At 45.4% G+C, this 26,672-nt stretch overlaps 1 protein-coding gene across 1 annotated transcript in view; it reads right to left on the bottom strand.

The window, feature by feature from the left end:
* The window catches only part of LOC147684012 (T-kininogen 2-like), a 95,592-nt gene that overhangs the window by 33,306 nt on the left and 35,614 nt on the right, over positions 1-26,672 (bottom strand). Inside the window, exons 5-6 of the mRNA XM_086944358.1 lie at positions 20,235-20,336; positions 12,081-12,168 (exon numbers count right to left, since the gene is read on the bottom strand). Of these exons, the coding sequence (XP_086800484.1) occupies positions 12,081-12,168; positions 20,235-20,336 (190 nt within the window). The remainder of the gene's footprint in view (positions 1-12,080; positions 12,169-20,234; positions 20,337-26,672) is intronic.

Here is a 26,672-nt window from a genome sequence, read left to right as displayed (position 1 = left end):
TATATATATATATATATATATATATATATATATATATATATATATATATATATATTTTTTTTTTTTATCTACTCCCCCCGCTGTAACCTTTAGAAAGGGAAGATCTATGGGCAATGACCTGGACAAAAACTCTCCAGAAACAAGGAAACCGACGATATGGCTGCAACCTACAAAAGGTTTTAAAAAATGCACCACATGCCGGGCGTGCAAATTTGGTTGTAACAAGTCTTCATATGAGACCCCCTTCAATACATCCCCAATACCCATCAAGGGGAGTTTTAATTGTAAAACGGACTTCGCTGTCTACATCCTGACATGCACCTGTGGCTTGAATTATGTGGGAAGCACAAAGCTACAGGTGCATGTCAGGATCCTTCAACATCTGAGGGCCATCCTTCATAACGATGCTGCCTACCCTGTGGCCAGGCATTTTGCCAAATGTCACAACAAAGATATCAACTGTCTTTCTTATTTTGTCATCGCCGCAGTTTCTAAATCCAAACGCGGGGGCAACAGAGAGAGAAAATTAAGACAGTTAGAAACAAAATTTATACTTGAGCTAGACAGCAAATGGCCTAGGGGTCTTAATAATTCGGAAGACATGTACACATATCTCTAAGAAATTGTGTCTTTTTTTAAACGTCCATAAATGGTTATTTCTTTTGCCAATGTAAAATCTATAAGATTTTTGTTATGACTGCATATCGCACGACAGTATGCTATTTCTGTACCTAGCAGTTAGCCCAATTACATAATGTCACATTCTCTCTGCCATGACCGTTCCCATGACTCTCTCCTGTTCTTCTGATAGTCTATACTAGCTGTTTACATGCACAACATACATTATGGGATTTCATTCCAGATGTAATAGGTACACTGGCAAATTTTAATTCTAATTGAACTAATGAATTATGTGAAATTATATGTTTTTTGCATTTATAGAAATGTATAGCTATAGAAAATAATCTTATAATTGACCTGTTTATGTTATCATTTATCACATGTTGAACACTTCACACTAATTTTCTTTTTTTGCACCATTAAGCACAAGTAACACCACTTTATGCAGAAATTCTTTGGAACTTTGCATAGTTTTACAGGAATCACATTATTTGTATCCTGAATACATAATCATAAGGCATTATTTACGTAAGGCATGAGTTAGTTGGCCAACGCAGTATTATCTTGAAGCTAGTCAAATGACCCATAGTGGTTTTTTTTATTGTAAATCTATACTACTATTATAAAGAGAGAACTTGCACCTTTTGGCCAGGTAAACTCGGGAACCACAGCGCCAATCTACACATCGATACATCTATGAAAATGTCAGGGTGTGTAGATGGACATAGGCTATATAAATGAAAAAAAAAAGTAAATAAAAAAAATTAAGTTTGAAAACAAAGTAGTCCCCTGAAAGTAGCGCCGGCCGGGACCTAGCGCTGGCCGCGATGTGATGTGCGTGATGACCGCAACGTGCGTGATGATGACGAAGGAGGAGCGGCGGTGCAGTGACGAGCGGCAGTGCAGTGAGGAGCGGTGGCACAGGTAAGGAAAGGGAAAGTTCAGTGCGAGACTGTGTGATGCAGGGGGAGGCAAGAAGGAGGCAGCAGTAAAGGAAAATGTCGGAGCGCGAGTGAGTCGGTGCGGGCGGGGGGCGGGAGTGAGTCGGGGCGGGAGGGGGGCGCAAGTGAGTCGGGACGGGAGGGGGCGGGAGTGAGTCGGGGCGGGAGGGAGTCGGTCCGGGAGGGGTTTGGGGCGGGAGCGTGAGTACTGCCCCCAGCCCCTTTCTGCCCCAGGCAACGTTGGGGCGGGCTGCTAGTAATTTTATAAATGGATTTATCCTGTTATCTTGAAATTGAATTTGATATAACATATATTTGGGGTTTATATTCATCTCAATGTATTTAAGCCACAAACAAAAAACATCCGACAGGCGCGTTTCGGCTACACGCCTTTGTCAATGTCGGTAGGGTCAACATTTCCATTCATTTTTAAAATCAAATCATAAGCATAGAAAGGGGATGCAGTTTTATTCAGGTTGTATGTAAAAAGCAAAGAAGGGTTAGCAGTATTCCATAGCAGATCATAGGTTTTCGCGGTGGCCATCTTACAATGGTTTTTTGAACCATACAATTCATTGTCGCATACATATTCTCTGCTATACATTATTTACCTTTACATTGTGGACATTTCTTCTGTACAGCCTGTATACAACTATTTATATTCTGTACAACCGATTATTCTTTTTATATATATACTAGCAGCCTGCCCCAGCGTTGCCCGGGGCAGAAGGGGGCTGGGGGCAGCATTTCAGGCTTGCGTGCACTCCCGCCCGGCCCCCGCCCGCCATGACATTGTCTGTGTTCCGGACAATGTCATGGCGGGTGGGGGCCGGGGCGGGAGAGCACGCAAGCCTGAAATGCTGCCCCCAGACCCTGAGCCTTACCGCAGTTGTTCCGGGCCAACCTCTCGCACCGGCTCCCTCCCGTCCCGTGTCCCAGAGCCTTACCTGAGCCGCCTCTCCTCCCCGAGCTCCTCACTTCACCGCCGCTCCTCCTCGCAAGCCTGAAATGCTGCCCCCAGAACCTGAGCCTTACCGCAGTTGTTCCAGGCCAACCTCCCGCACCGGCTCCCTCCCGTCTTGTGTCCCAGAGCCTTACCTGAGCCGCCGCTCCTCCCCTAGCTCCTCAGTTCACCGCCGCTCCTCCTCGTCATCATGTACGTTGCGGCCAGCGCTACGTCGTGGCCGTCAGCGTCGCGGCCGGCGCTACTTTCAGGGCACTACTTTTTTTTAAAGTTATATTTTCAAATTTGCGTCTTTTTTTTATTTTCTATAGCCTATGTCCATCTGCACACCCTGAGGATTACAACAATGTATTGGGTGTGTGTATTGGTGCTGTGGTTTCCGAGTTTACCTTGCCAAAAGGTTTGTGTTCTCTCTTTATATTAGTAGTATAGATAGATATAAAAAAATATACAGCCCTGAATGGGCAATGGGTGTCATCTATTTTGCTGTTCCTATGTTCTTTGTCGGCATTTATATAGATTGAAGCATTACTGAAAATATATATATATATTATACACACACTGTATATTTGTATATATATATTTTTTTCAGAACAATTCAGCTTATTTCCAAACGCTGAAAAAAAGAAAGAAAAAAAAAAATATATATATACATATACAAATGTAGATATTTATATATATATATATATACATATATAAAATACACACACACACATACCCCAATACCAATGATGTCACACACATATCAGATGGACTTGGAAAGGTTTCACTAAACCTTCCAGGTGCAGTCAAGCACTGAACTGGTTGGTGGAGCTATGGGAGGGGCTAATGTCCACTATAACTGACTTCAGCTCCTCCCTAACCACGCCCACCAGCTTTTAACTGTTGGTAGGATGAGGGACATGGGAGAGAAGGTAAAAGGTATAGCACAGCTCCACCCACCCTCTCTTCTGGCCCCTCCTCCAACCCCACCAACAGTAGAAACATATCAGGAGATGGGAGTTGGTAAGAGATGGACAAGGATTATTCCTAGTTCTTTCCCTTATCATCCCAAGCTCCTGGTTCAGTTACAGGCAGCTTTTTAATCTCTTAGTGCTTCTCTGGCCTCGAAAATCCCTGGGAGATGGACAACTCCAAACCTTCATGAGAGCGTCGGTATGACTGGGGCTGCAACTAGCTCCTTGAGGCCGGTTAAAGCTGCATTAGTTCTATCAGTGCTGCAACTGCCTCAAGTGGACTGATTTGGACGGGCACCGCTTTGGTGACTGAACTGGACCTATACCTGATTCAGCCTATGAAGCCATTCAGGGCTAACTCTAGACCTATGGCCAGATGGAGCTTCAGCAGCTGTTGCTGTTTACTGCTGAACAGAGTCAGGAGGCCGTGTGTACCTGGCCTCCACCACAAGAATGCGATTGTCTTCGCTCGCTGCAGGCCTCTGCCTGCTGGTGGACAGGGAAGCCACTAGATCCGCTTAGGAGGAGTGTGAGAGATTTAACACATTAACCACTACATCTCAGGGGTAAGAATGTTGAGCAATGTGAACATTTGATTTGTGGGTAATTGACACTACAACGGAGTATGATTCATGTCACTGCCCTAAGCACTGGGGGAGAAAGCTATCAAGGGGGTGAACCAGGTGGGATCAGCATGAGAGAAATCAGCGGATATAACTGTTGGACCTCAAATCCTTGGCATAGGTTTCCCCCAGCGTTTTGCCTTTCAGCCTCCTGTTTTGTTGACTTTGTTTTTTCTGTCTTTAGGAATCTGAACACCTTATCACTGCTCACCAGTGCTAAAGTGCAACTGCTCACTCATTTAAACATGGTAAATGTAGATTACACCGAATTGGCATATTCCATGTACTTGCAAGTCCCTAGTGAAGTGGTCCTACATGTACCCTGGGCTTTTAAATTACATGCTACTGGTGGGCCTGCAGCACTGATTGTGCCACTCACTTCAGTGGCCATTTGTACATGTCTAAGGCGTGCCATTACAGACTGGATGCACAGTTTTAAATTGTCTTTTTGACCTGGAAAGGTAAACCTCTTGCAGGTCTAAATCTCCCTTTTGAATACATATATGCCACCCCTAGGTGTAGCTGGCAAATGGTCTCTGTGTATTTCTCCTAGACAGTGAGACAAAGCAATGGTGGGTGTTGTCAGGATGGGCCACTCGGAGTTGATGAGGGGGAGGAGCTGTCACCTACCACATTTACACATCACAAAGTATCTGCCTGGGCACACTCACAAAGTGTTTGACACTAGTCTTTTTGTGATCACTGACAAGTTGGGTCAAGGGTAGGGATGAAGGGGATGCGTAACTCCTTGAGGGTGGAAACTTCCAGAACCTTCTCCTACTTTAAAGTGGGCACCAGGTATACATTTATGGACCCTTAGACTCTTCAGCACACATCTGGACCTGTGGAACACTCAAAAGAGTAACTGTTGTGCTGCTCTGCTGTTGAAAGGACTCACACTCTGGTGCCCTGCTGTGCTGCCCTGCTGTCTTCCTGTCTGTGTGAGAAGGGCTGGACCTACATCTTAAACCCAGGACCACCACAGTAACTCCAAGGGTTAGTTGGCTGGCTCCTGTTCAGAAGCCTCAGAGACATAACAGGCTTCCTCCATCTTGACCCCAGCATCTGTACCTTGCCAGCTACTTGTCCTGATCTCCCAAGTGGTACCCCATCAGTCCTGGACCTTTGAAAGTGAGCTGGACAGTGCTCTGCCAGCTCAGCTGTGGTCCCAGTAGAACCAACACATTGCGACGTATTGCCTCCCAAAAACCCTGCAGTGGAGCCAGTGAGTAACGCATCTTCGATGCTGATCCTTGCATTGCAAGACTCTCTTCAATGGCATCTTGTTGCGAACACAGGACTCTGCATTGCAGGCCCCGCAGCTTCTTTGGAACCAGCCCACATGCCACGAATCCTCGAAGCAAGCCTTTTCATAACAAGCCTCTCATCCATGGCTTCCTAGACGCCGACGCAAGGCTTCGCACTGCAACCAAACACCTCCTCTCAACACCCAGTGTGCGATGCAACCTTGACGCTGGACTCCGCAATGCTCCACAATAAAATGTAATATACTCTTGTTCAGAGTGCTTAACTTGGTCCATGTAGCCGACCCACCTTCCATCACAGTCGGCCTAAACTCCTGACTTTGTCCTAGTCTGGCACAACCAGATATCCACAGTTGGAGCTTTGTGCTTTTTGGACAATATTCCCTTAAATCTTCAATATTGCATTTTTGTGTGAGATTTTTCTTGTGTTGTATTTCACTTTATCAATGTTTGAAGTGCTGCATAAATACTATACACATTGCCCATAAGTGAAGCCTAACTATGGGGCTGATTAGGATGGAGGATTTTCCGCATCCTCCGGGCCGGCGGAAGCCACCGCCGGCCTGGAGGATGCGGAAAATCCTCTGCGGCTCCACCAAGACCCACCGCCACATTAGGATGGCTCGTGGGTCCTGGTTTCCGTCCGCAGCTTTTCCTCTGCGGTTGGCTTACAACCACGGCGGAAAAGCACTAATATGGTGAAGGTGACACCGTCAGCCAGATTAGGATGTTCTTGGAAACATGCTTTTCCGCGGTGGCTTTTCCGCCGTGGAAAAGCATGTGTAACTTCACTACGGGGGCCCGTTGCGGGCCCCCGTAGTGAAGGGGGGGTGGGGGGTGCACATGGGGGGTACCTATGGTACCCCCCTGCATTTGTATGCAGTAAGCGGCAGGCACCGCGCGGTGCCTGCCACTTTCTACATTCAAATGCAATGCGTGCATTTTTAACATTGCTGCGGGTGCAGCTTGAAGCTCCACCCGCCGCAATGTTAAAAATAGAGAATGTGACCGCCACCCTGGCGGTCACATCCTAATCTGCACAGAGGGAACGCCACAGCCCATGTGGACGTTCCCTCCTACTCAGGGGTCGCGGACGGACTCAAGTCCGTCCGCGATCCTAATGACTACCATAGTCTGTGCCCAACTATTAGCGGTTTAAAAACCGGTTAAAGTTGGGTATGATTGTGACTTCACACTGACAAGAATTGTGTTTGCTGATGTTTGGAGTTTCATCCCCCTCAACAAGTAACTCAATTTCTTAAAGTAGAGCCACAAGGAAGAACCGTAACCAGCAGCACTAAACTTTACACTTGATAGAGCTGTGTAGTATTTAGTACTGCTCTGTGATTACCAAACACTTTAAATTCAAGGCAAGCATTTTGTGGTAAATTGTAGTTAATGTGCCCGTTAGATGATAGTTGAGTTCTAAGTCTGTCCACCATGCTGTCCCCATGATACGCCCTTTGACTTCTTGCCGTCACTACAGTAAGAAACACTGTAGAAAGATTTGTGCTTGGCCCAGTGTGCAAAGGAACAGTAGGACATACAACTGCACACTAGTGGGAACTATCTTAAATCATTACACTTGGGACACAAGAGCTCCAGTCTGCACTGTGACCACCAAATGGGGTCTGAAAGTGCAAAAAGAAACCAAAGTGGAACATGTGCTTGAAAAGCTTAATACAAATTTTTTTTTTTTTAAGTTTGGCACAGAGGTACGCAAACACACCATCATCGAAAGGGTTACATCACAGCCCCTCCACAAACCCTTGATGACAGTGAGAAAAATTTCACTTTTTGCGCTGTCCCCCTCATTTTGTGCAGGTTTTTATTGCTGATTTCAGGAATCTGTACACTGGAGTGCTGCTGTCTAGTGCCCAGTGTGTGCTCTGACCCACAAAACCAGTAAAACACGGCTAATCCCTGATTTGTATTTTTAACACTCTCCTTTAAGGCCATAGTAAATGGTGCAGAAACCAAACACATTGCATAGAAAGTTAAGTGTCACCTGTAAGTTGCAGCACTTATTGTGGCATCCACTGGTGTTACAAGGAAAATATGACTTCAGGCCTATCAATGTAGCTTGACTGCTGTTTAAAGTTGCAGCCCTACCTGTCAAAATAACCGATTTGACAAGGGAAAAACCTTCCTTTTAAATAAAGTCACTCCTATTTAGGCCTTGTAGCCCACAAGGACCTCTTTTCCCTGCGTGGTGTACATGGCTCTTGTCATGTTTTCCCGGGTGGTCGGGCTCTCAGGAAGGGATGCACGGAGTGTGGTTGGCGTCTTCCAGATCTGCGGGGTCCCTCGTCGGATATTCCTCCGCTCCACTACCACTGTCTTCTTCTCAATACCAGATCACTGAGTTGTCACTACCTTAACATTTGGAATCTCTTGAGGGAATCGAATACATCTTGCTTATTCCTCACTGAGACCTGGCTGGGGGAAGGCTCTGCCCCGGATTTGGCTAATGCCCTACCTCCTAATTATAATATCTTTAGGAGGGACAGAGTGACTGGTAGAGGAGGAGGTGTGGCTTTGATCGTGGACAATCGCTTTCCCTGCACGACCTTTCCTGTAAATAATATTCAGGGCTGTGAGTCCCTAGGTTTTATCCTTCACCTTTCTCCCTCACAAGCCTGTACTGGGATCCTTCTCTACAGAACGCCGGGACCTCTTGGCTCTTTTTTCGATGACCTTCAAGCGGCACTCTCTGTGCCTTGTCTTAGATCAGAGCAGTGTATCCTACTAGGTGATCTTAATTTGCACATGGATAACAATTTAGACCCAGAGGTTTTAAAAGTTGTCGATATAACGGCTCCGTTAGGATTGGTACCTTTTGTTCAGGGGCCGACTCATAATAAAGATCACACCCTTTACCAGGTCTTTTCTACAAGACCACTAAATGTGTCTCCTCCGCAGCCGGTTCTGTGGTCCGACCATTTTTCAATTAACTTTGCGCTGCTCTCTACTGCTATATCTCGGAAGAGGCCTCTAAAAGACACCACGAGGACCTCTCGGCCTTTTCACTTGATCTCTGCTGACATGTTATCTGAAGCCCTCCTTAGTTTCCCTTGCCAACTTTCTGGCAATCTGTAAGGGAATCTTATTCTCTTCCAGAATTGGTTTACGGCCAGATTGGAGGTGCTGGCTCCCGAGAAGAGGACTAAATCCACTGAGAGACGTAGCTCCGCCCCATGGTTTACCCCGCATCTGAAGGCCTTACGTCAGGAGTGTAAGAAGGCGGAAAGGGCCTGGCGACGAGCCTATGATCCAGCCGAGAGATTGCGATATAGAATGGCGACAAGATCATACCACAGGCAAATCTGGGTTGAGAAAAAGGCGTATTTGGAACATAGAATAGACAAGGCCGATAACGCTAGTAGAGAGATTTTTAGAATCATAAAGGATTTTATCTCTCCTTCCCTAAACACTCCCTCTCACACGCACTCAGAGGCTTGGATAAATCAACTAGCCGAGTTCTTTGTTGATAAGATTAAATCCATTCAGGATTCTTTCCCTGCTACCTGCCACTTGATGGACGTTAGTTCTCTGTCGTCCCTGCCTTCTTTGGATGACAATGGTCCTTTTTTGTGTGAATTCCCTCCTATGTCCCTCACTACTTCTTTTGACCTTCTGTCCCGATTGAAGTCTGGTTCACCACTGGACCCTTGTCCGGCGAAGTGTCTGGGGAGAGTGGCGTCAGTTCTTAACACCTTGCTGAACCCACTTCTTAATTCCTCTCTGTCCACTGGTGTGGTCCCTCAGGCCTGGATATGTGCTTTGATACTACCGTTGATCAAAAAGCCAAACCTTGACCCTCTTATTCATGCAAACTACAGGCCGATCTCTCTCCTCCCGGCACTGGCGAAAGTAACCGAGCAGCATGTACATCGGTCGATCTCCAATTTTATCAAGGAGAACGACCTTCTTCACATGTCTCAATCTGGCTTCCGTGCTAATTTTAGCACAGAGACTGCCCTTCTCGAGGTCACCGACGCCATCAGGGAGGTTTTAGATTCTGGAGGTAAGGCCATGTTGGTTATGCTTGATTTGTCAGCGGCGTTCGACACCGTGCCCCACGAAGCCCTCCTTTTAAGACTCTGGGAAATTGGCCTTCAGGGGACAGTGTTGAGCTGGTTTAAATCTTTTTTGAACGGCCGCCGGCAATTGATCTGGGCGCCCCTTTATTCTGCCGATATGCCGCCGCTAGAGGTGGGGGTACCCCAGGGTTCCATTCTTAGCCCCATGCTGTTTAACATCTTCATGGCCCCTCTGGCGGTGGTTGCGGAATCCTTTGGCGCCCAGATCATATCCTATGCTGACGATACCCAGCTTCTGTTCACATGTGACAGAGGTGGGGTCTTCAACGGCATACGGATTAGAGACTGTCTTGATGCTGTCTTCGAGTGGTTCCGGTGTCAGGGCCTTAAATGCAACTCCGATAAATCGGAGCTGCTTTTTTTTGGCTGTACTCCCGATCCCAGCTGGAAGGCCTGGTGGCCACAGGAAATGTTTCCCCCGGACAGTGCCTCTGTCAAGGTGAAAAATCTTGGAATTCTTATTGACTGTGACCTATCCTTCAGGCCCCATATCATCGGGCTTTCTGGGAAATGCTTTGGCATTCTCAGGATGCTTAGAAAATGTGTTCCTTTGCTGTCACTTCACCACAAAAAAACCATTGTGCAGGCTCTAATAGGGTTGCGTTTGGATTATGCGAACGCCCTCTATTTGGGTCTACCTAAATATCTTTTGACCCGCCTGCAAGTGGTGCAGAATTCTTTAGCTCGAGCCATTTTCGGGCTCCCGAGACGAGCCAGTGCTGCCGAGTTACTCAAAGCTTTGCATTGGCTGCCCATCTCTAAGAGAATCTTATTTAAAAGCCTAACCTTGGTTTTTAAAGCCCTTCACGGTATTGGCCCTAAGTACATCGGGAAACGCTTCTCTTTCTACCTGCCTAGCAGGGCTCTGCGATCTGCTTCTTTGGCTAAAGTGGCTGTGCCTGCCATCAAGCGTTCCAGAACTGGAGGCCGGGCTTTCCGGTATTTGGCTTCGCGGGGCTGGAATGAGCTACAATTGTTTTTACGAAGGGCAAATAGCCTTCTTGCTTTTAGGAAGGAATTAAAAACTTGGCTTTTTTCTGCATAGGGGTTTTCTTTGGTCTTTTTCCTTCAGTTTTTAGTTGTTGTGTTGTCACTCTGTATCAAGTTCTCTTCGCCAAAGCGCCGGGATGCTCTTCGGAGTAGCCGTGCGCTATAGAAGAAAATAAATAGCATAACAACATAGCATAACCTAACACAAGGTAGAGTACATGGTATTTAAAAATTGGACCTGTAGAAATTCAATGATGCCATGTCCCTACACTGACAAGCCTCCAATAGCTATTTTCACTGTAGGAGGCTCTGATCGTCCTTCGAGGACAACTGCAGTACAAATATAATAGTTATTCTGCTATCTCAGGTTTGGGACCAGCAACAGAAAGGAATCTACTACTATTTTTATCAAAACCCAATCTATTCATGAAAAATATAATTCAGAAAGTGACCTTTGTTCTTGTAACCAGATGGGAACCAGCACAGTGGGAGCTGTGCTTAGTGCAATATCTAGAGTGGATAACTTAAAAGGAAGACACTGCTCATCTCCCTAAACACACATGTGACTGGAACACAAGCACCATCCAAGGGCAGACACCCTGTGTCACCTTGGCTTTCCCTTAGGGTAATCTATGAGATAGTTTGCAGTAAGGCAGACAGGATGTGCTGTAAAAGTAGGCCATGTTTCAACCAGAAACTTTTTTCCCATTATTTGGAGTGCCCAGGAGTCAACCTACCCCATTGGATAATGAACTGTACAAATATGGTCCTCAGAACCAGCTTCTCAGAACACTATCTGGTCGTGTGGACAAACCGAAGAAGAAATGCAACTGCTGTTTGAGCCCTGTAAGGAGACCTGAAGGGCTGGACTGCTCTCACTAGTACCCAGTATAAGGATGGGACACAATAAGCTGCAAGAGGCCTTTTGCCTGAGAGGCCAACTTGAGCAGTTGCAACTGGACCTGAACTGGATCTGCTGGTGGCTTCTGCTGGAGTGAGTTCGACCCCTAGGCTGTTCCTGCTGTCCTGGGACAATTGGCTCTATGTAGTTGGACTGCTCCAACAACCTATGAAAAGTTTGGAACTTAAAACCTATTAGACTTTAATTTTCTACAGTAAACTCTTGGTAATTGGTAAAAACTGTGACGAACCTGCTTGGTGTATCTGGCCTGAAATTGTGCCTAGGTCTTGGTCACCCAGCAACAATGATTACTGATTGGTGATTTCCTTTTTCATGAAAATTTACTCTTTTTTCTAATTCAGTTTGGGAGTTTTATTGTTTGGTGTTTGACTTTATTAGCTTTTGGGTACTACAAAAATACTTTAAACGTTGCCCTAAATTAAGCCTGTCTGATCTGTTCCATAGCTACCAGGGAGGTTGAGCTCACATTCATTTGGTGCCTGTGGTATTCACACTGACAATTTACATTATTATTGTTTCAGGTAGGCAACCACTCACACTACATAATAATCCACTTTCTTGCAGACAGTGAATACAAATAGTAATATTGCAATCATGACATAAATACAGCCATTCAGATAAAAAAAGAGAATCAAAGAAGTGAGTGGGATTTTCTTTTGTAAAATAGATGTATGCATGATGAAAGTGTCTCTTACCTGGGGCTGACATATGGCAACTCTGTTCAGCTTTAGCTATTGACTGATTGAGTGCGACGTGCACAGTAGCCTTGCAAGTACCTGACAACTGTCAACAAATAATAATTGGAGCTTGTTAAGAAAAGTCTTCACCATGTAGGTCTAGATACGGTTTTGGGCATGTAGAAATCATAACATATGTCACAACCGAACAATTTTCGGTCAGCTTTGAGGCTGATAGTCACAGTTCACGTTTCTTTGTACTCTATGATGATATTTTCTCTACTACTTTATTCCAGTTTAATAGTTACTTTGGTCCATGATTTTCCTAACTTTCCCAACTCAGACATTTTTTTATTTTTCTCTTTCACTCATGCATTTCTGGTGGACATGCATTTATGTTTTTGTGTAAATTAACTGAAAGTTACATACTTTTCTGTGTTTGTTTTTGGAAGTTAATAATACATATGGAAAAGAAAAGGAAAAAAATCATAACATATGGGCTGATTAGGATGGCAGACGGACTTTCATCCACCCGCCACCCTATTGTAAACGGGACTGCCCGACAGGCTGTCTGCGGTCCCGACAGAGGCATCACGATGCGACCACCACCACGGCGGTCGCAATGCCTATCTTTTGCATTGCGGTGGGTGCTGCTGGTTGCAGCACACGCCGCACTGCATAAAGGGGATACATTACATATCCCTGCACAACGTGGCAGGCACTATGCGGTGCCTGCCACATGGTGCAGGGATATGTAGGGAGGGACCATAGGTGCCCCCCACAATCCACAGCTTAGTGCAAGGGGGGAATGGGGGCCCACTATGGGCCCCCAAAGTCCCTTTCAGTCTGCCTTTTCATGGCGGCCTACCTGCCATGAGGCGGGTGGAAAGGGACATCATAACCCCTACAGCAGTGCCTGGCAGGCACCAGCACCACCATAGGGATTGGATGTCCCTCTGATGCACCCTCGAGCCTGTCAGCTGCATGGCGGTCGGTCTTTCTGACCGCCAACCATCCGCCTGCCTTGGTAATATGGCGGGAAGAATACATGGTTCGACGGACTGTTGGTGGCAGTCCTACCGTCATCGTAATTGGCCCATAATCATTATATTGGTACTTAAACAAGGGGCCTGATTATGATGTCAGGTGAATTGCCTCCAACAAGCCGTCGGTGGCGGTCGATCAGACATCTGAGGCAGAGGTCCGACTACTTCGTAACGATGCAGTCGGTTGGAGCGCAGCGGGTGGAGGGGCCGACCGCCACCTCTAACAGACTGAAGGAGCCCGTCGGAGTGTGATCTCTACAACGGGGGCAGTGCCTGCGGAGGCACCACCATAGGCATTACAGTGTCCCTTTTCCCTCTGTCTTTACATGGTGGTCCAACCGCCATGTAAAGTCAGATGGAATGGGACTTTGGGGGCCCCTAGCAGGGCTCCCATCCCCTGTGGGCCTCTGCTATGAGGCCAGTTGCCCAAACATCCATGCACTGTGTGCCAGGCACTACATGGTGCCTGGCTCATGGTGCATGGATGTTTAAAAACATGCCTTTTTCAATTGTGGCTTGTGCTGCGGCCCTTTTCCGGGTGCAGCACAAGCTGCAATTGCAAAAAGCATGTTTCTGACAGCCTTCCCGACAGTTGCATTGCAATAAGACAGGTGGAGCAACTGACTACATGTCGGGTGGTCTCTATCCCGATACGATAGCGGTCGGCTGCTCGTCCGGCCGCCATCTTAATGAGGGCCAAAACATTGAAATGTAAGTACTGAGATACATAAATATAGAGTTTGAAATATAGTCATACAAAAATAATGTGTGAAAGAATATCGTTGACAAGAATATCGATTTTAAGGTAAGTAAAATCGATTTTAAAAATATCGAAATCATTAATATAATTTACAAAAATATCTATGTTGGTAATATCGTTTACAAAAATATTGTTGTTAATAATATTGTTTTTATAATAACTTGTATGTATTTTAGTATATATTTTAATTGTATATGTTATAAATTGTTTGTATAATTGTTGTTAGTGTCTTTTAATAAAGTTTGTAAATTTATGGTAGTTTTTTAATTTACTGTAATCATTTTATTGTGATTTTGAGTACCATTGCGGGTTGTGGGGTTTATAAGGGTACAGGGTGGGAAGTAAATTTATTATTTATTTATTTATTTATTTGAACTTGTTTTGCGCACAGCTACCCTCAATGGGTTTCCCGGCGCCAGGGATAGGTAAAGAAGGAAGCAGCAAAGCCCAATAGAACCAACGATGCAGAGGGATTAGTTAAACAGCAAAGTCTTCAGTTTTTTCCGGAAATTATAATTCTGAATTATAATGAATTCATAATACATTGTTTATCAATATAATTATTTAATTGATAATTATTCATGTTAATTGTATAATAAATTTTTTTTAAGTCAAGTTTTAGGTGTGGGGTGTGTGTTTTGTATGGCTGTAGGGTGGGAAGCAAATCAATTATAATTTTTAATAATACATTTTTAAAATAATATTTATTATTTAATTGATAATTACTTATGTTAATATTGCAATACATTTATTTTTCTAATTTAAGTTTCAGGTGTGAGTTGTGGGTTTTTGTAGGGGTATAGAGTGGGAAGGAAATTAATTATAATTAATGAATAATTAATTTTTACATAATATCAAATATGTGTATACCTAATTTTTTTTAAGTTAGGTTTCAAGATGGGGTGTGGGTTTTGTAGGTGTATAGAGTAAGAAATAAAATAATTATAATTAATTCATAATTATTTAATATATTTTATTATTTTATTGATAATTAATTCCGCAAATTGTGTAATAGATATTTTATTTTGTTTGGTGTGTGTTGTGGTTTTTGTATGGGCAAAGCCTGTGTAGGAAATTAATTATAATAATTAATGATGAATGTTAATTTTGAATCATTATTTAATTGAAAATGAATTATTTACATTGGGTAATTAAGATATTGTTTCAGTTATACATTAGGTGTGAGTTGTTGGTTCTGTGCGTATAAAGGGTGGGAAGGTAATTCAATATAAGTTGCAGTTAGTTAATTATTATTAATATTTTAATTGACAATTATGTAAAATAAACAAATAGCATAGTTTTAAAAATTGATTTTAGATGTGTGTTGTGTAGTTTGTAGAGGTATAGGGTAGAACAATATTTAAGTAATAACGAATTTAAAAATAGTTAATTATGTTTTTTTGAATTATGTCATTTATTATTCAATGTGTTAATTGTGTTGTGCTTTTCAATTGTAAATACCATTGTATTCATTGGTTGTGATTATTTTGGGAATATAGTTTGTGATTTTAAGTAGAATATGTGTATTAAAATCTAATATGTACAAAAATTTTAAAACACATAAGTAAATCCGGTAATTGTTTTAACGACAGTTTACATTTTTAGCTCCCTCTATTGAGACATAACAGACCTGATTCACAAAGGTAAACTTACACTATTGTGTAAATTCACATGTTTTTGCTATTCACAAAAGTATTTTACCAGAACTATATTTATGACTACGAAGTCTCCACCCTCAGTGCGTAGACTCCACACATAAAAATAAATGCCTATCCTATCTTTTTACTAGCAGAGTCTCTGCTACAAGTGCGATGGTTCAGATGTTGCAGAGATAATACTCATAATATATCTTTGTGACTAGGAAAAAACTTAAACTTACAAAAAAGTGTATATTTACCTTTGTGAATCAGGCTCAACATGTTAGCCTTTGATTACGACAGGCCTATTTCTACATAGTTGCTTCAAGACATTAATTTTGACTTATATTTTGGCTTTGATTTCAGTTCCATAAAGACACACTCTGGGGATCATGTTCACACGAGACAACATACTTTACACCCCAAATGAATGCCAATTTATTGATGCTGTCAACGTAGATCTGCCCATGGTCAGGAAAATCTACTGTCTACTCCAAATTGGCCATTGGGTGATATTGGCCCACACCATTATAACTCATTCAAGCCCTGTTCAAGTGGCATGTTCAAATCGCAAGAGCAAACACCACACCCAATAATTACAACAGGATGTGGCAATTAATGGGTGCACAATTTGCACCCAATTCAAAATTGTAATTCTACACAATTTGCACTTGCAATTTGAGGTAGCTTTTAACTGATGCAAATCACAGGTTAAACTCCCACATCGGGCACAGTTTACGCAAGCTAGTTATCCCCTTTCTGGTGCAAAGGATAGTTTCCAGCCAAAATGGGATTTGTGGCCTGCTCGTAGTCCTAGCTTTAGACTACTGCGATGCAATCCTTGTTGGGCTGCCCATAAGCAATTACTAAGAGGTTACTTACACATCACAATAGGCTTCCAGGTGTACCTCAGCATGCAGTATGGATTTGCGACAATATGAAACCAACAGAGCAGCACTGATGTAGAGTCAATGATCAAGTTATGAAAACAGCACTATTCATAAGGCCAAAACCAACTGGAGTGAAGTCTCTCAGTACTTCAAGAAACTCGCACCACAATGCAGACCAGTTTGGAATTCAGCCACCTTTCATTGATCCCACTAATAGTTGTTCTAACCGCATAACACAAAGGTTGGTCCCTTGGATGCAAAGCTCTACCCATATCTTAATGTGGATAGTTTCCTGTTCTTCATGAGGATCCTGAAAATGGAATGGTTTACTCAGGCCTTCAAACTGTGGACTGGCCATGGCAAGTGGAATAAATGAGTAATTATGGTTGGGAGACCATTCATCACGTCTAACTGGATTGCCACTAACCTCAACATTTCTGTCCTTATCCTGAGTTTCAAAATGAAGCCCTACAAAATGGTCACAAGGAAAAACATGTCTCTCTGGAATACTCCCAAATGAACACATTCACAAATATATCATTTATGTAACTCTCATGCTTCTATTTGTTATAGTATCAGTCTATGTACCTCTCATTCTTCTACTTGTTATAGTATATACCTACGTACCCCTCATTCTGTTACTTTTTATAGTATTGACACGTACATCTCATTCTTTTACATGTTATAGTATACACTTATGTATCTCTCAATCTTCTACTTGCTATTGTATTCACTTTTCTACATCTCATTCTTCTACTTGTTATAGTATTCGTTGTTGTACCTCTCATCCTTCTACTTGTTATTGCATTAATTTATCTACCTACCATTCCTCTACTTGTTATAGTATTGCCTTACGTACCTATTATTCTTCTACTTGTTATTGCATTCACTTATCTACCACTCATCCTTCTACTAGTTATAGTATTACCTTATGTACATCTCATTCTTCTACTTGTTATAATATACACTTTTGTACCTTAACTTGTTATTGGAGGGACGAAGGTTTTTGAATCAGTAAGAGGGTGCACTGCCTGTTCATACGCATACAGTTTCAAGTAACATAAATTTTCCAGGTGCTATTCGGCGAGTGGACAAACCTAAACCACTCCTGTGAGTAAAGAGCTACTACTAACAAGTAAACGGTTTGCCGAAGCACTCTGTTAAGTAACGACGTTTGTACAATGACAATATACAAGCACATTTAAGAACACCAATTTGACAGAAGTGACCAAAGTTCCACAAGATGAGTAAATCTTGAAGTCTTTAATGTAGATTACAGCCAGCCTTTTCGTCATTCTTCTGTTTGGTGTTTCTCTTTTCATGCATTTTAATGGTTTTCTTCATTTGTATCTTCTCAGCATGTCGTTGTTTATGGTACAATTTTGCCTTGAGACCAATTAATTTTTTTGCTTTTTTCGAGCGCTCATGAGCCTCACGCCCTTCCTTCTTCCTGACACGTGTTTCATCGCCTTCGCGATTCCTCAGGGCTAGATGGCCGTGTCAACATCGGAAGGTCGCTAAGCTGGTGATAATTCCGACCCAGCCGGGCCTTCCACTAGTAGCACTGGTTTGAGTGCGTCCAAAAGCGGTGAAAGTCTTTATATATATATCTAAAGGGCATACGAGTTTAGGTCGGGCTCGGAAATCACTCGATATCTTTCACCAGAATTTCGGAACTTCCGTGATCAGAAAGAGTGCAATTTTATTTATTTTGCAAGGAAACCTGGTGCGGTTCCAAATAGATTGTGTATCAAGCCGTGTGCGGCGTCTCCAAAGGTAACAGACGAGTGCACCTCTTCCGGGCCCGGTTCCAAACACGGAACCGGGCCCGGAAGAGGTGCACTCGTCTGTTACCTTTGGAGACGCCACACACGGCTTGATACACAATCTATTTGGAACCGCACCAGGTTTCCTTGCAAAAGAAATAAAATTGCACTCTTTCTGATCACGGAAGTTCCGAAATTCTGGTGAAAGATATCGAGTGATTTCCGAGCCCGACCTAAACTCGTATGCCCTTTAGATATATATATAAAGACTTTCACCGCTTTTGGACGCACTCAAACCAGTGCTACTAGTGGAAGGCCCGGCTGGGTCGGAATTATCACCAGCTTAGCGACCTTCCGATGTTGACACGGCCATCTAGCCCTGAGGAATCGCGAAGGCGATGAAACACGTGTCAGGAAGAAGGAAGCGCGTGAGGCTCATGAGCGCTCGAAAAAAGCAAAAAAATTAATTGGTCTCAAGGCAAAATTGTACCATAAACAACGACATGCTGAGAAGATACAAATGAAGAAAACCATTAAAATGCATGAAAAGAGAAACACCAAACAGAAGAATGACGAAAAGGCTGGCTGTAATCTACATTAAAGACTCCAAGATTTACTCATCTTGTGAAACTTTGGTCACTTCTGTCAAATTGGTGTTCTTAAATGTGCTTGTATATTGTCATTGTACAAACGTCGTTACTTAACAGAGTGCTTCGGCAAACCGTTTCCTTAACTTGTTATTGTTTTCACTTGGTTGTATGCTAGAAGCACGCATGGTTAAACCACACGTGCCTCTACCACGCAGCTCAAACCACAATGTGTCTTAACCACGCATTCTTTTTCCACGCATGTCTTTACCATAAACGTTTGTGGTATAGACATGAATGATGTAGGGGTATGGGTGGCTAAGGTCGCCACTACGCCGCTTCCACGCTGTCCCTTAAACTACCCCAACCCCTTCCACTGCCCTAAAACCTACCCCGATTCCCTCAGCCCTAAAAACTACCCCATCTACCCATTCCCCTCCCACTGCCCTAAGGCCTAAAACCCTGTCCCTTCACATGCACTGCCCCGCCCCCTGCCGCTGCACTGTCCCTTAAGCTACCCCAAATCATTTCACTGCCCTAAAACCTACCCCAACCCACAGCCCTAAAAATTATCCCATCTACCCATTCCCCTCCACTACCCTAAAGCCTAAAACCCCAATTGAAATTGAAATAGTCTTGTATTTTATTTTCTGCTTCTAAAAAGAAAAACATGAAAACATCAGCACTGACTTTAAAATTTAGTTCAGAACTTTCTGTGATATTTTGAGGGTAAGCGCGAAAATAAGTATATCTGAGGCCCTATTATGTATAGGGTGCCGGTTCCCTGTTTGGGCCGGGTGCGCCTTAAAACAGGTGCGCCAGGCGCAAACAATTAAAGTTTGCCCTATTACATGGAATGTGCTTCTGTGAAAAACGGGGCGGCTGCTTTGAATCCGCTCTCGGTTTTCCCTGTGCAGGCAGCAACCCCCTGCACTTTTAAAGGGGAGTAGAGATTCCCTTGCAGGCGGGTGCACTCAGTGACTACACCCGCCTACAAGGGAATGTCTGGGAGGGTCCATGGGACCCACTTCCCCTTCTCCAGAGGGCTGCCATCAGGGGCGTACTGACAGTGTGCCGCCTTTTAGATGGCGCACAGTCAGTGATCCTTCTGAGAGCTACTTTGCCTCTGCGCCAGTGTCTAATACGGCGCAGGCGCAGAGGCAAAGGGATTCCCTTAATTCCATGGGTCACGCCCCCATGCAAATGAGGAAACACCCCCTGAGGATAGCGCAGGCGCTTTATGTGCATGACCGTTATCAGTATTACAGAAGGGCCCACACAAGCGTGTACGACCCCTTCTGTAACACCAAAGTGTCCTGGGGGCACGCAAAGCAGGTGCAAACACCCGTTGTGCCCTTGGGGCACTTATGTAATACAGTTCATAGTGTCATGTTTTACCCTTACCAGAGCATAATTAATACAAATACTTGGTGCAAAAGTTACGAAAAAGAGAGCACGTTTACATAGATGCCAATAAAAAACTTACTTTAAGCGGCTTGCAACCGGGATGTAACTCTGGGACTTTATTCTTATCGCAATCGGTTTCTTTTATTTTATATTCGAATTTATAGATGGTTCCAGCCACTACCTGCATTAATTGCACATAGAAAATACATTTACTTTATTATATATTTGTATTAAAAAAAAACTCAGCAATTCATGAGAAAGTTTGCAAGTAGATTTAAACAGAAGTCAAGTCATGAACAATGCCTGGCTACTTAATTCGTCGGCGCCAAAAACATGCAATAGCTCTTCCTTATATGATACATATCTGTACATAATATGTGTGTTTTGGCATGCTCTAGAAGGCTAGATGGGTGTTGTCAAGCACGGGGAGAAACATAACAGGGGAACAACCAACAGATGAATGAAGGTTTTAATTCTTCAATATTCATAGCATTCAATAATAGAGGTACAGTGAATTTTGATTACAATGAAGATGCAGGATGGCCAAAGCAACAAAAATTCAATTATTTACTTGAGTTTCTTATTGCACTTTTGAACTTCTAGGGTTTTGTAGTACTTTTCAAGGAACATAAATATGTACTGTTATAAAAAGAAGCACAACAATCAAGCCTAAATGTGGAAAAATTTGGGGCCCAATTTAGAGTTTGGCAAACAGGGTACTCTTCTGCAAATGTGACAGAGTATACGTTCGGCCAAACCCATGGTCCGCCCTCCTCTTTAACAGACGGGAGGCCCTTAAGTTTTCAGTCCCCATTGGCTTGTCGATGGCTACCACCAACGGTCCGCTTTGGGAGTTTTTTCTGAAAAAACAAAAGTTATTTTCTGAAAAATATCAACTTTGTGAAGGTTTGATGGGAGGCTGTCAAAGCTGATAACAGCCATCCACCAAACATTTTGTACTTTGAAGGGAACCTCCATGACAGCAGTTCCTTTCAATGTACAGAGATGGCCACTGGGTCAATGATCCTCTCTAATTTTAGCAGACAGTAGTCCGACAGGGTTTCGAATGTATTGTCCCCTGCCACCCTGACATACTATAGCCCATCAGCCAAAACCTACACCGGGCTGTTAGAGCTTTGTCTGGGCATTAATGGAGGTAGATTAGTTTAGTTTAAAGGATGAAAAAGATGCACTTTTAGAGAATGAATGTTGGATTGCAATCTTGTTTCAGAGGGCAGAGAGTTCCATTGGTTAGTTGCAGCGCCAGGGAAGACTTTTCTAAGAGCTTGGGAGATTTAAAACTTTGGAGCATCCAGCTTTTGATCCAGCTATGTGCTAGAGATGTTAAGAACATTGGTGAGATAAGGCATATTTTTCAGGTGGCTAGGTTGTACATGGGGTAACAGATTTTAAATTAAGCATTGCTGTCATAGGTAGCCAATAAAAGTCTCTCAGGTTTGGGGAAGGGACTCTGGGGTCAACATTTCTCTGGAACAAAATGAGGCTGGTTGTGAAATGAAAAACAGTTAGTCAGGACAACTGGAATTAAGGAGCAGAGAAACACCAAATTATGCAGCAGGGATGAATAAATTATGCAACAAGAAAAGGCGAATCATGTGGCATCAATGAGGCACTTTTGTTTTTTGATCAAATTTGTTTTTATTGGCATCAACATAGTACATTGCAGTGATAGGACAGTTGCATTCTTCCAAACCTTGTATGCCCCACCCAGGGATCCCCGCGGGGGGCTCCCAATCCGTAGGGCCTCGGGCCTTGTGTCCATGTATGCAAAGGAAGCCAATTCTAAGCAATGTGGTGCACCAAAGAACCCCCTTCCCCAACCCCCAACTTGTAACCCCCTCCATCCCAACAAAAGTATCCGTCGTCCCGTCCACCACCTCCCCACCCCCCTCACCGGTGTGTTCTGCCAATACTTTATTAGGGATTCACCTGGGCTTCCTCCGTTTTTTCGTTGTTCCTTGAACTTCCTGAGGTTTGCGGAACTCATCTACCAGTCTGAGAACTTTGAGATATTTGGGGCATGTTAGCTCATGGAATTCGGTGGTGAGCAGCGCAATCAAAGGTGACCATATCTCCCGGAACGTGTCCATGGTTTGTGTGAGAGAGGCCTGTATGCGCTCCATCCCCATTATAAACCATATTTTGTGGAGCCATCCCGTGTGAGAAGGTTTGCGTGTGTTGCCCCACAGTGAGAGGATGTGTTGTGTCACTGCGCCCAGTGCCAACCCCATCTGTTTCCCACAGATTGATTTGAGTGGAAAGGTCAGTTTGTTAGGCAGTCCTAAAATCGTGTATGCCGGGAAGCGTGGAATCTCCATTTCAAAGTGCAAGTCTATATCCCTTAGCACCTCCTCCCAGTAGTCCTGCACCTCTGGGCATTCCCACATCAGGTGGATCATAGTCCCAGTCTGTCCGCATCCCCTCCAGCACTTAGGGTCTCGCCTAGGGTTACTCTGGTGGAGTCGTTCCGGAGTCAGGTGCCAGTAACAAGCCACTTCGACTGCGGCCTCCCTACTCGCCACGTTCCTAGCCGTGTGATGTGCCCTGAAAAATATATCGTGCCATTCCTTGTCAGAGAGTGTCCGCCCTAGCTCTTTCTCCCACCTTTTCTGCCCCGCTGACCTAACTGTCGGCGCTGTTGGGGTTAATAGTTTATAGAGTTCAGTAATCGCCCTCTTATCGTCCGATTTGGCAAAAAGCCACTTCTCAAAGGGTGTGAGGAAGTGGCCCACCTGCGGTGCAACGTCTTTGTGCGTGAGCCAGTGTCGTAGTTGAAAGTATTGGAAGTTGTGCGGGCGATTTATCCCATAGCTCTCCCTGAGTGCCTCTAAAGTCATAAAGCCCTGCCGGTCAAACAAGTGTCCTGCCGAGCTACATTCCGTGTGCCGCCATTGAGGAAAGGAGCCAGGGGCCGTTCCCGGGACGAACGCCGGATTATCGAACCGTGGCGTCATCGGTGACGGGAATGAGGCGAGGTCTCTAGTTGTTGCTACCGCGTCCCACACTTGTAAGAGTGTCCTGGTGATGGGGGATTTTTTGATATATGCCGGTCTATCGCGTCTTGCCAGGAATGGGACCCGCCAAAGTGGCATTCCCGCCATTGCCCTATCTTGAAATAGCCATCGTTTCTCCGAGGTCGGTCTGGACCACTCCAAAAGGTAGCGCAACTGGGTTGCTTGGAAGTAACGATGCAGGTCAGGGACACCCAGCCCCCCCTCGGCATGCGTCTGCGAGATGAGATCACGCCGCATTCTAGGGCGTTTCCCTGCCCAGACATAGTGCTGGATGGCGTCTTGCAGTTTTTTAATCATGCCCAGTGGGGGAGTGACCGGGATGGTCTGAAAGAGATATAGCACCCTCAGCAGCACAGACATCTTGACAGCGGCCTAGCCATGACAACGATTGGTGTCGCCAACGAAGGATATCTCCCTGAATGCGTTGGAGGAGCTTGGTATAGTTACTTTCCACCATTTTGGCCATCGAGGGAGACAAGTCTATCCCCAAATATGGTAGTTCCAGTCGTTCCTGTAGCCCTCTGATCTGGAGCGAACCTCTATGAGGCTGTCGCGCATTGGACCCCAGCGGAAGGATCACGGATTTCTGGATATTCATCTTAAAGCCCGAAACCTTCCCAAACTGCTCCCTTTCCCTCAGAAATGCTGGAATCGAGACCCTCGGGTTCTCAACAGCGACTAGAATGTTGTGTGCGTATAAGCTGATGGTCTGCTCCTCGCCTCCGAAGGTGATACCCTTGATGTTCTGGTTGTCTCGCACCCGCTGGGCAAACGGTTCCATATAAAGGGCTAATAACAGCGGCGAAAGAGGGCGGCCTTGCCGCGTGCCCCGGCGGATGTCCAGTGGCTTGGAATCCGTCCCGTTCACCCTGATAGTTGCTTGGGGTGTCGCGTAACAGCTTGCCACCCAGGCTCTGAATCGCTCCCCTAGCCCGAATCTCGATAGCGTCCTATCTAGGTGTATCCAGTCCACTCTGTCAAACGCTTTGTCAGCGTCGACTGACAATAGGGCTGCATCCGAATCATTGTAGTGGGCCTTATCAATCACGCGCATCAGGCGTTTGGTGTTGTCTGCGCATTGGCCTGAGGGTATAAATCCCGCCTGGTCTGGTTCAAATATGCCTGGGAGGCACTGCCCCAGCCTCGCAGCTAAGATTCCGGTAAAAAGCTTCAAGTAAATGTTCAGAAGCGAAATTGGCCGATATGCCGCACATTTAGAGGTGTCTTTTCCGGGTTTTGGCAGGACGCTTATGTCTGCCTCGAGCATCTCTTGTGGGATCGAGCCTGGGCCTCGAAATGAATTAAAGAGTTTTGTTAACACCGGGGCCAGGAGATGGCAAAAGGCTTTGTAAAAGCCCGCGGAGAACCCATTTGGGCCTGGCGCCTTGAGTGGTTTAAGGCGCGCAATAGCAGAGACCACCTCCTCCAAGCAAATGGGAGCGTCTAGCGCTTCGAAATTCGCGCCATTCAGTGCGGTTACGTTGGCTTCGTTTAAATACTCTGTCCCGACCTCCTCCTCCGAGGCCGGATCGGCCTCATATAGCTTGGCGTAAAATGCCCTGAAAGCCTCGGCTATGCGCTCGTCTTCGCAATGCTCTCTTCCGCCTTCCTCATGGATGACTTGTATCTTGGCCTTGACCGTTTTCGCTTTGAGTTTGCTGGCCAGCAGGCGACCGGTCCTATCTCCCTCCACATAATAAGTGTGCTTGAGGCGTAGCGCCGCATATTCTACCCTGTCCAAGTCAAGACTTGCAAGTTGCGCTCTAGCAGCCTTCAGTTTACGCCATATCCTAGGGGCCCCGTCCGACAATGCACTCGCTCTAGCTCTAGTACCTGTGCGGTTAGTTCCTGGCGTCTTTCTTTTCGTTCCCTGTTATCTGCAGCCGAAATCGCCATCAGTTCCCCCCTGACTACTGCCTTGAGTGCCCCCCATACCGCAGTCATGGCTACTTCTTCTGTGTCATTTCTGGTAAGGTAGTCCGATATATTCTGTGAGAGTTGCTGCGCGACCCCCTTACGCTTGAGCAGGGACTCCCTGAGCCGCCACCTACCCTTGTGTGAGTGGATGCGAGGGACTTGCAGGTGTAGTATTATTGCGTCGTGATTGGAAAGGGCCGCCTGGGTGACCTCCACGTCTTTTACCATAGGGCCCATATCTGTCGAACTAAGGAAGTGATCTATCCTGGCATATGTCCGATGTACATGTGAATAAAAAGTGTACCCCAGAGCTGTGTGATGTATCTCCCTCCATGCATCCCGGAAGCCTCTGCTGGCGAGCCAGTGCTTCCCCTCTGTAGAGAGAGCACCGGAGTCGTCACATCTTTGCCCCGACCTGTCTAACACATTATCCATCACCAGGTTTAGGTCGCCACCCACCAATGTATACCGTGCATCTGCCCTTAGAACCTCCGACAACGCCCCGTGAGAAATGATTCTTGCTTAGTGTTGGGCGCGTAGATGGACCCCACTGTAAACTCCACATTACCAATGCTAACAGTGTGCGCCAGCAGTCTACCCTTGATTTCTGCCACCTTGTCTCTTACTTGGCCCTTGAAGTGCTTAGCGAACAGAATGGCCCCCCTGCTTTCTTCTCCATAGTGGAGGAGTAGAGCTGCGTCGGGAAGGCCCTGGATTGCATACAATGCCAGTCCTTTGCCAGCAAATGTGTCTCCTGTAGGAGGCAAATTGCCGCACCGGAGCTCTCCAAGTATGAGAGCACCGCCCGCCTTTTTATTGGGTTGTTGAGGCCCTTAACATTTAGGGTTAGGACTTGCAAAGCTTCAGACACCATTTGGGGGACTAGGCCCTACCCCACTACTACCTTGCCTGTGCCTGATGCGCCCTCGGACTCTTGTGTCCATCGCCACAAACCCCTGAGCGGAGCCCCCTCGGGTCCCTGCCTCTCTTGCCTCCCTGAAACGAACACACCGGAGCCTGCCCTCCCACCTCAGAACTCCCCGAACCCCAACTGAACCCCCCCCCCTTGAGACACCCCCCTGCCCCTACCACCCACCCCCCCGATCCCAACTCCCAATCCCCAACTGGTGAACATTGTCCCAGGCCTATTCAGCAATAGTTCAGGCCTGCGGTAAAGTGTCAATAGAAGGGAATGTGTGGCAATGGCGGCCTCGAGGCCCCCCGTCCCGCCCCCCCAGTGTGGTGCTGTGAAAGATCACGGGTAAAGTCCTGGTTCCTCTATTCGGCTCCTGTGTCATTAGCGACTTCCTGAATTGCTGCCTCGTGGCCCTGCGCCACCGTTTCTGGGGCTGGTTTGAATCCTTTCCTGGCCGCGCGACGTCGCCTCACTTTCTGACAACCGTCCCTGGGCGTTTGTGACATTGTAGACTGTGTGGATCGTGGTTCCTTGTCGTCATCTGACTCATCGCCCTCCGGCTGGATACCCAACAGAGAGCAGGTGTCCTTTAGTGACCTCAATTGGTGGAGGGAGCCGTTCCATTTAAATATAAGTCTGAATGGGTGGC

The sequence above is a fragment of the Lissotriton vulgaris genome, chromosome 11 (genome assembly GCF_964263255.1).
Source record: "Lissotriton vulgaris chromosome 11, aLisVul1.2, whole genome shotgun sequence".
Classification (NCBI taxonomy): Eukaryota; Metazoa; Chordata; class Amphibia; order Caudata; family Salamandridae; genus Lissotriton; species Lissotriton vulgaris.
This window is presented reverse-complemented; position numbering and strand designations above follow the sequence as displayed.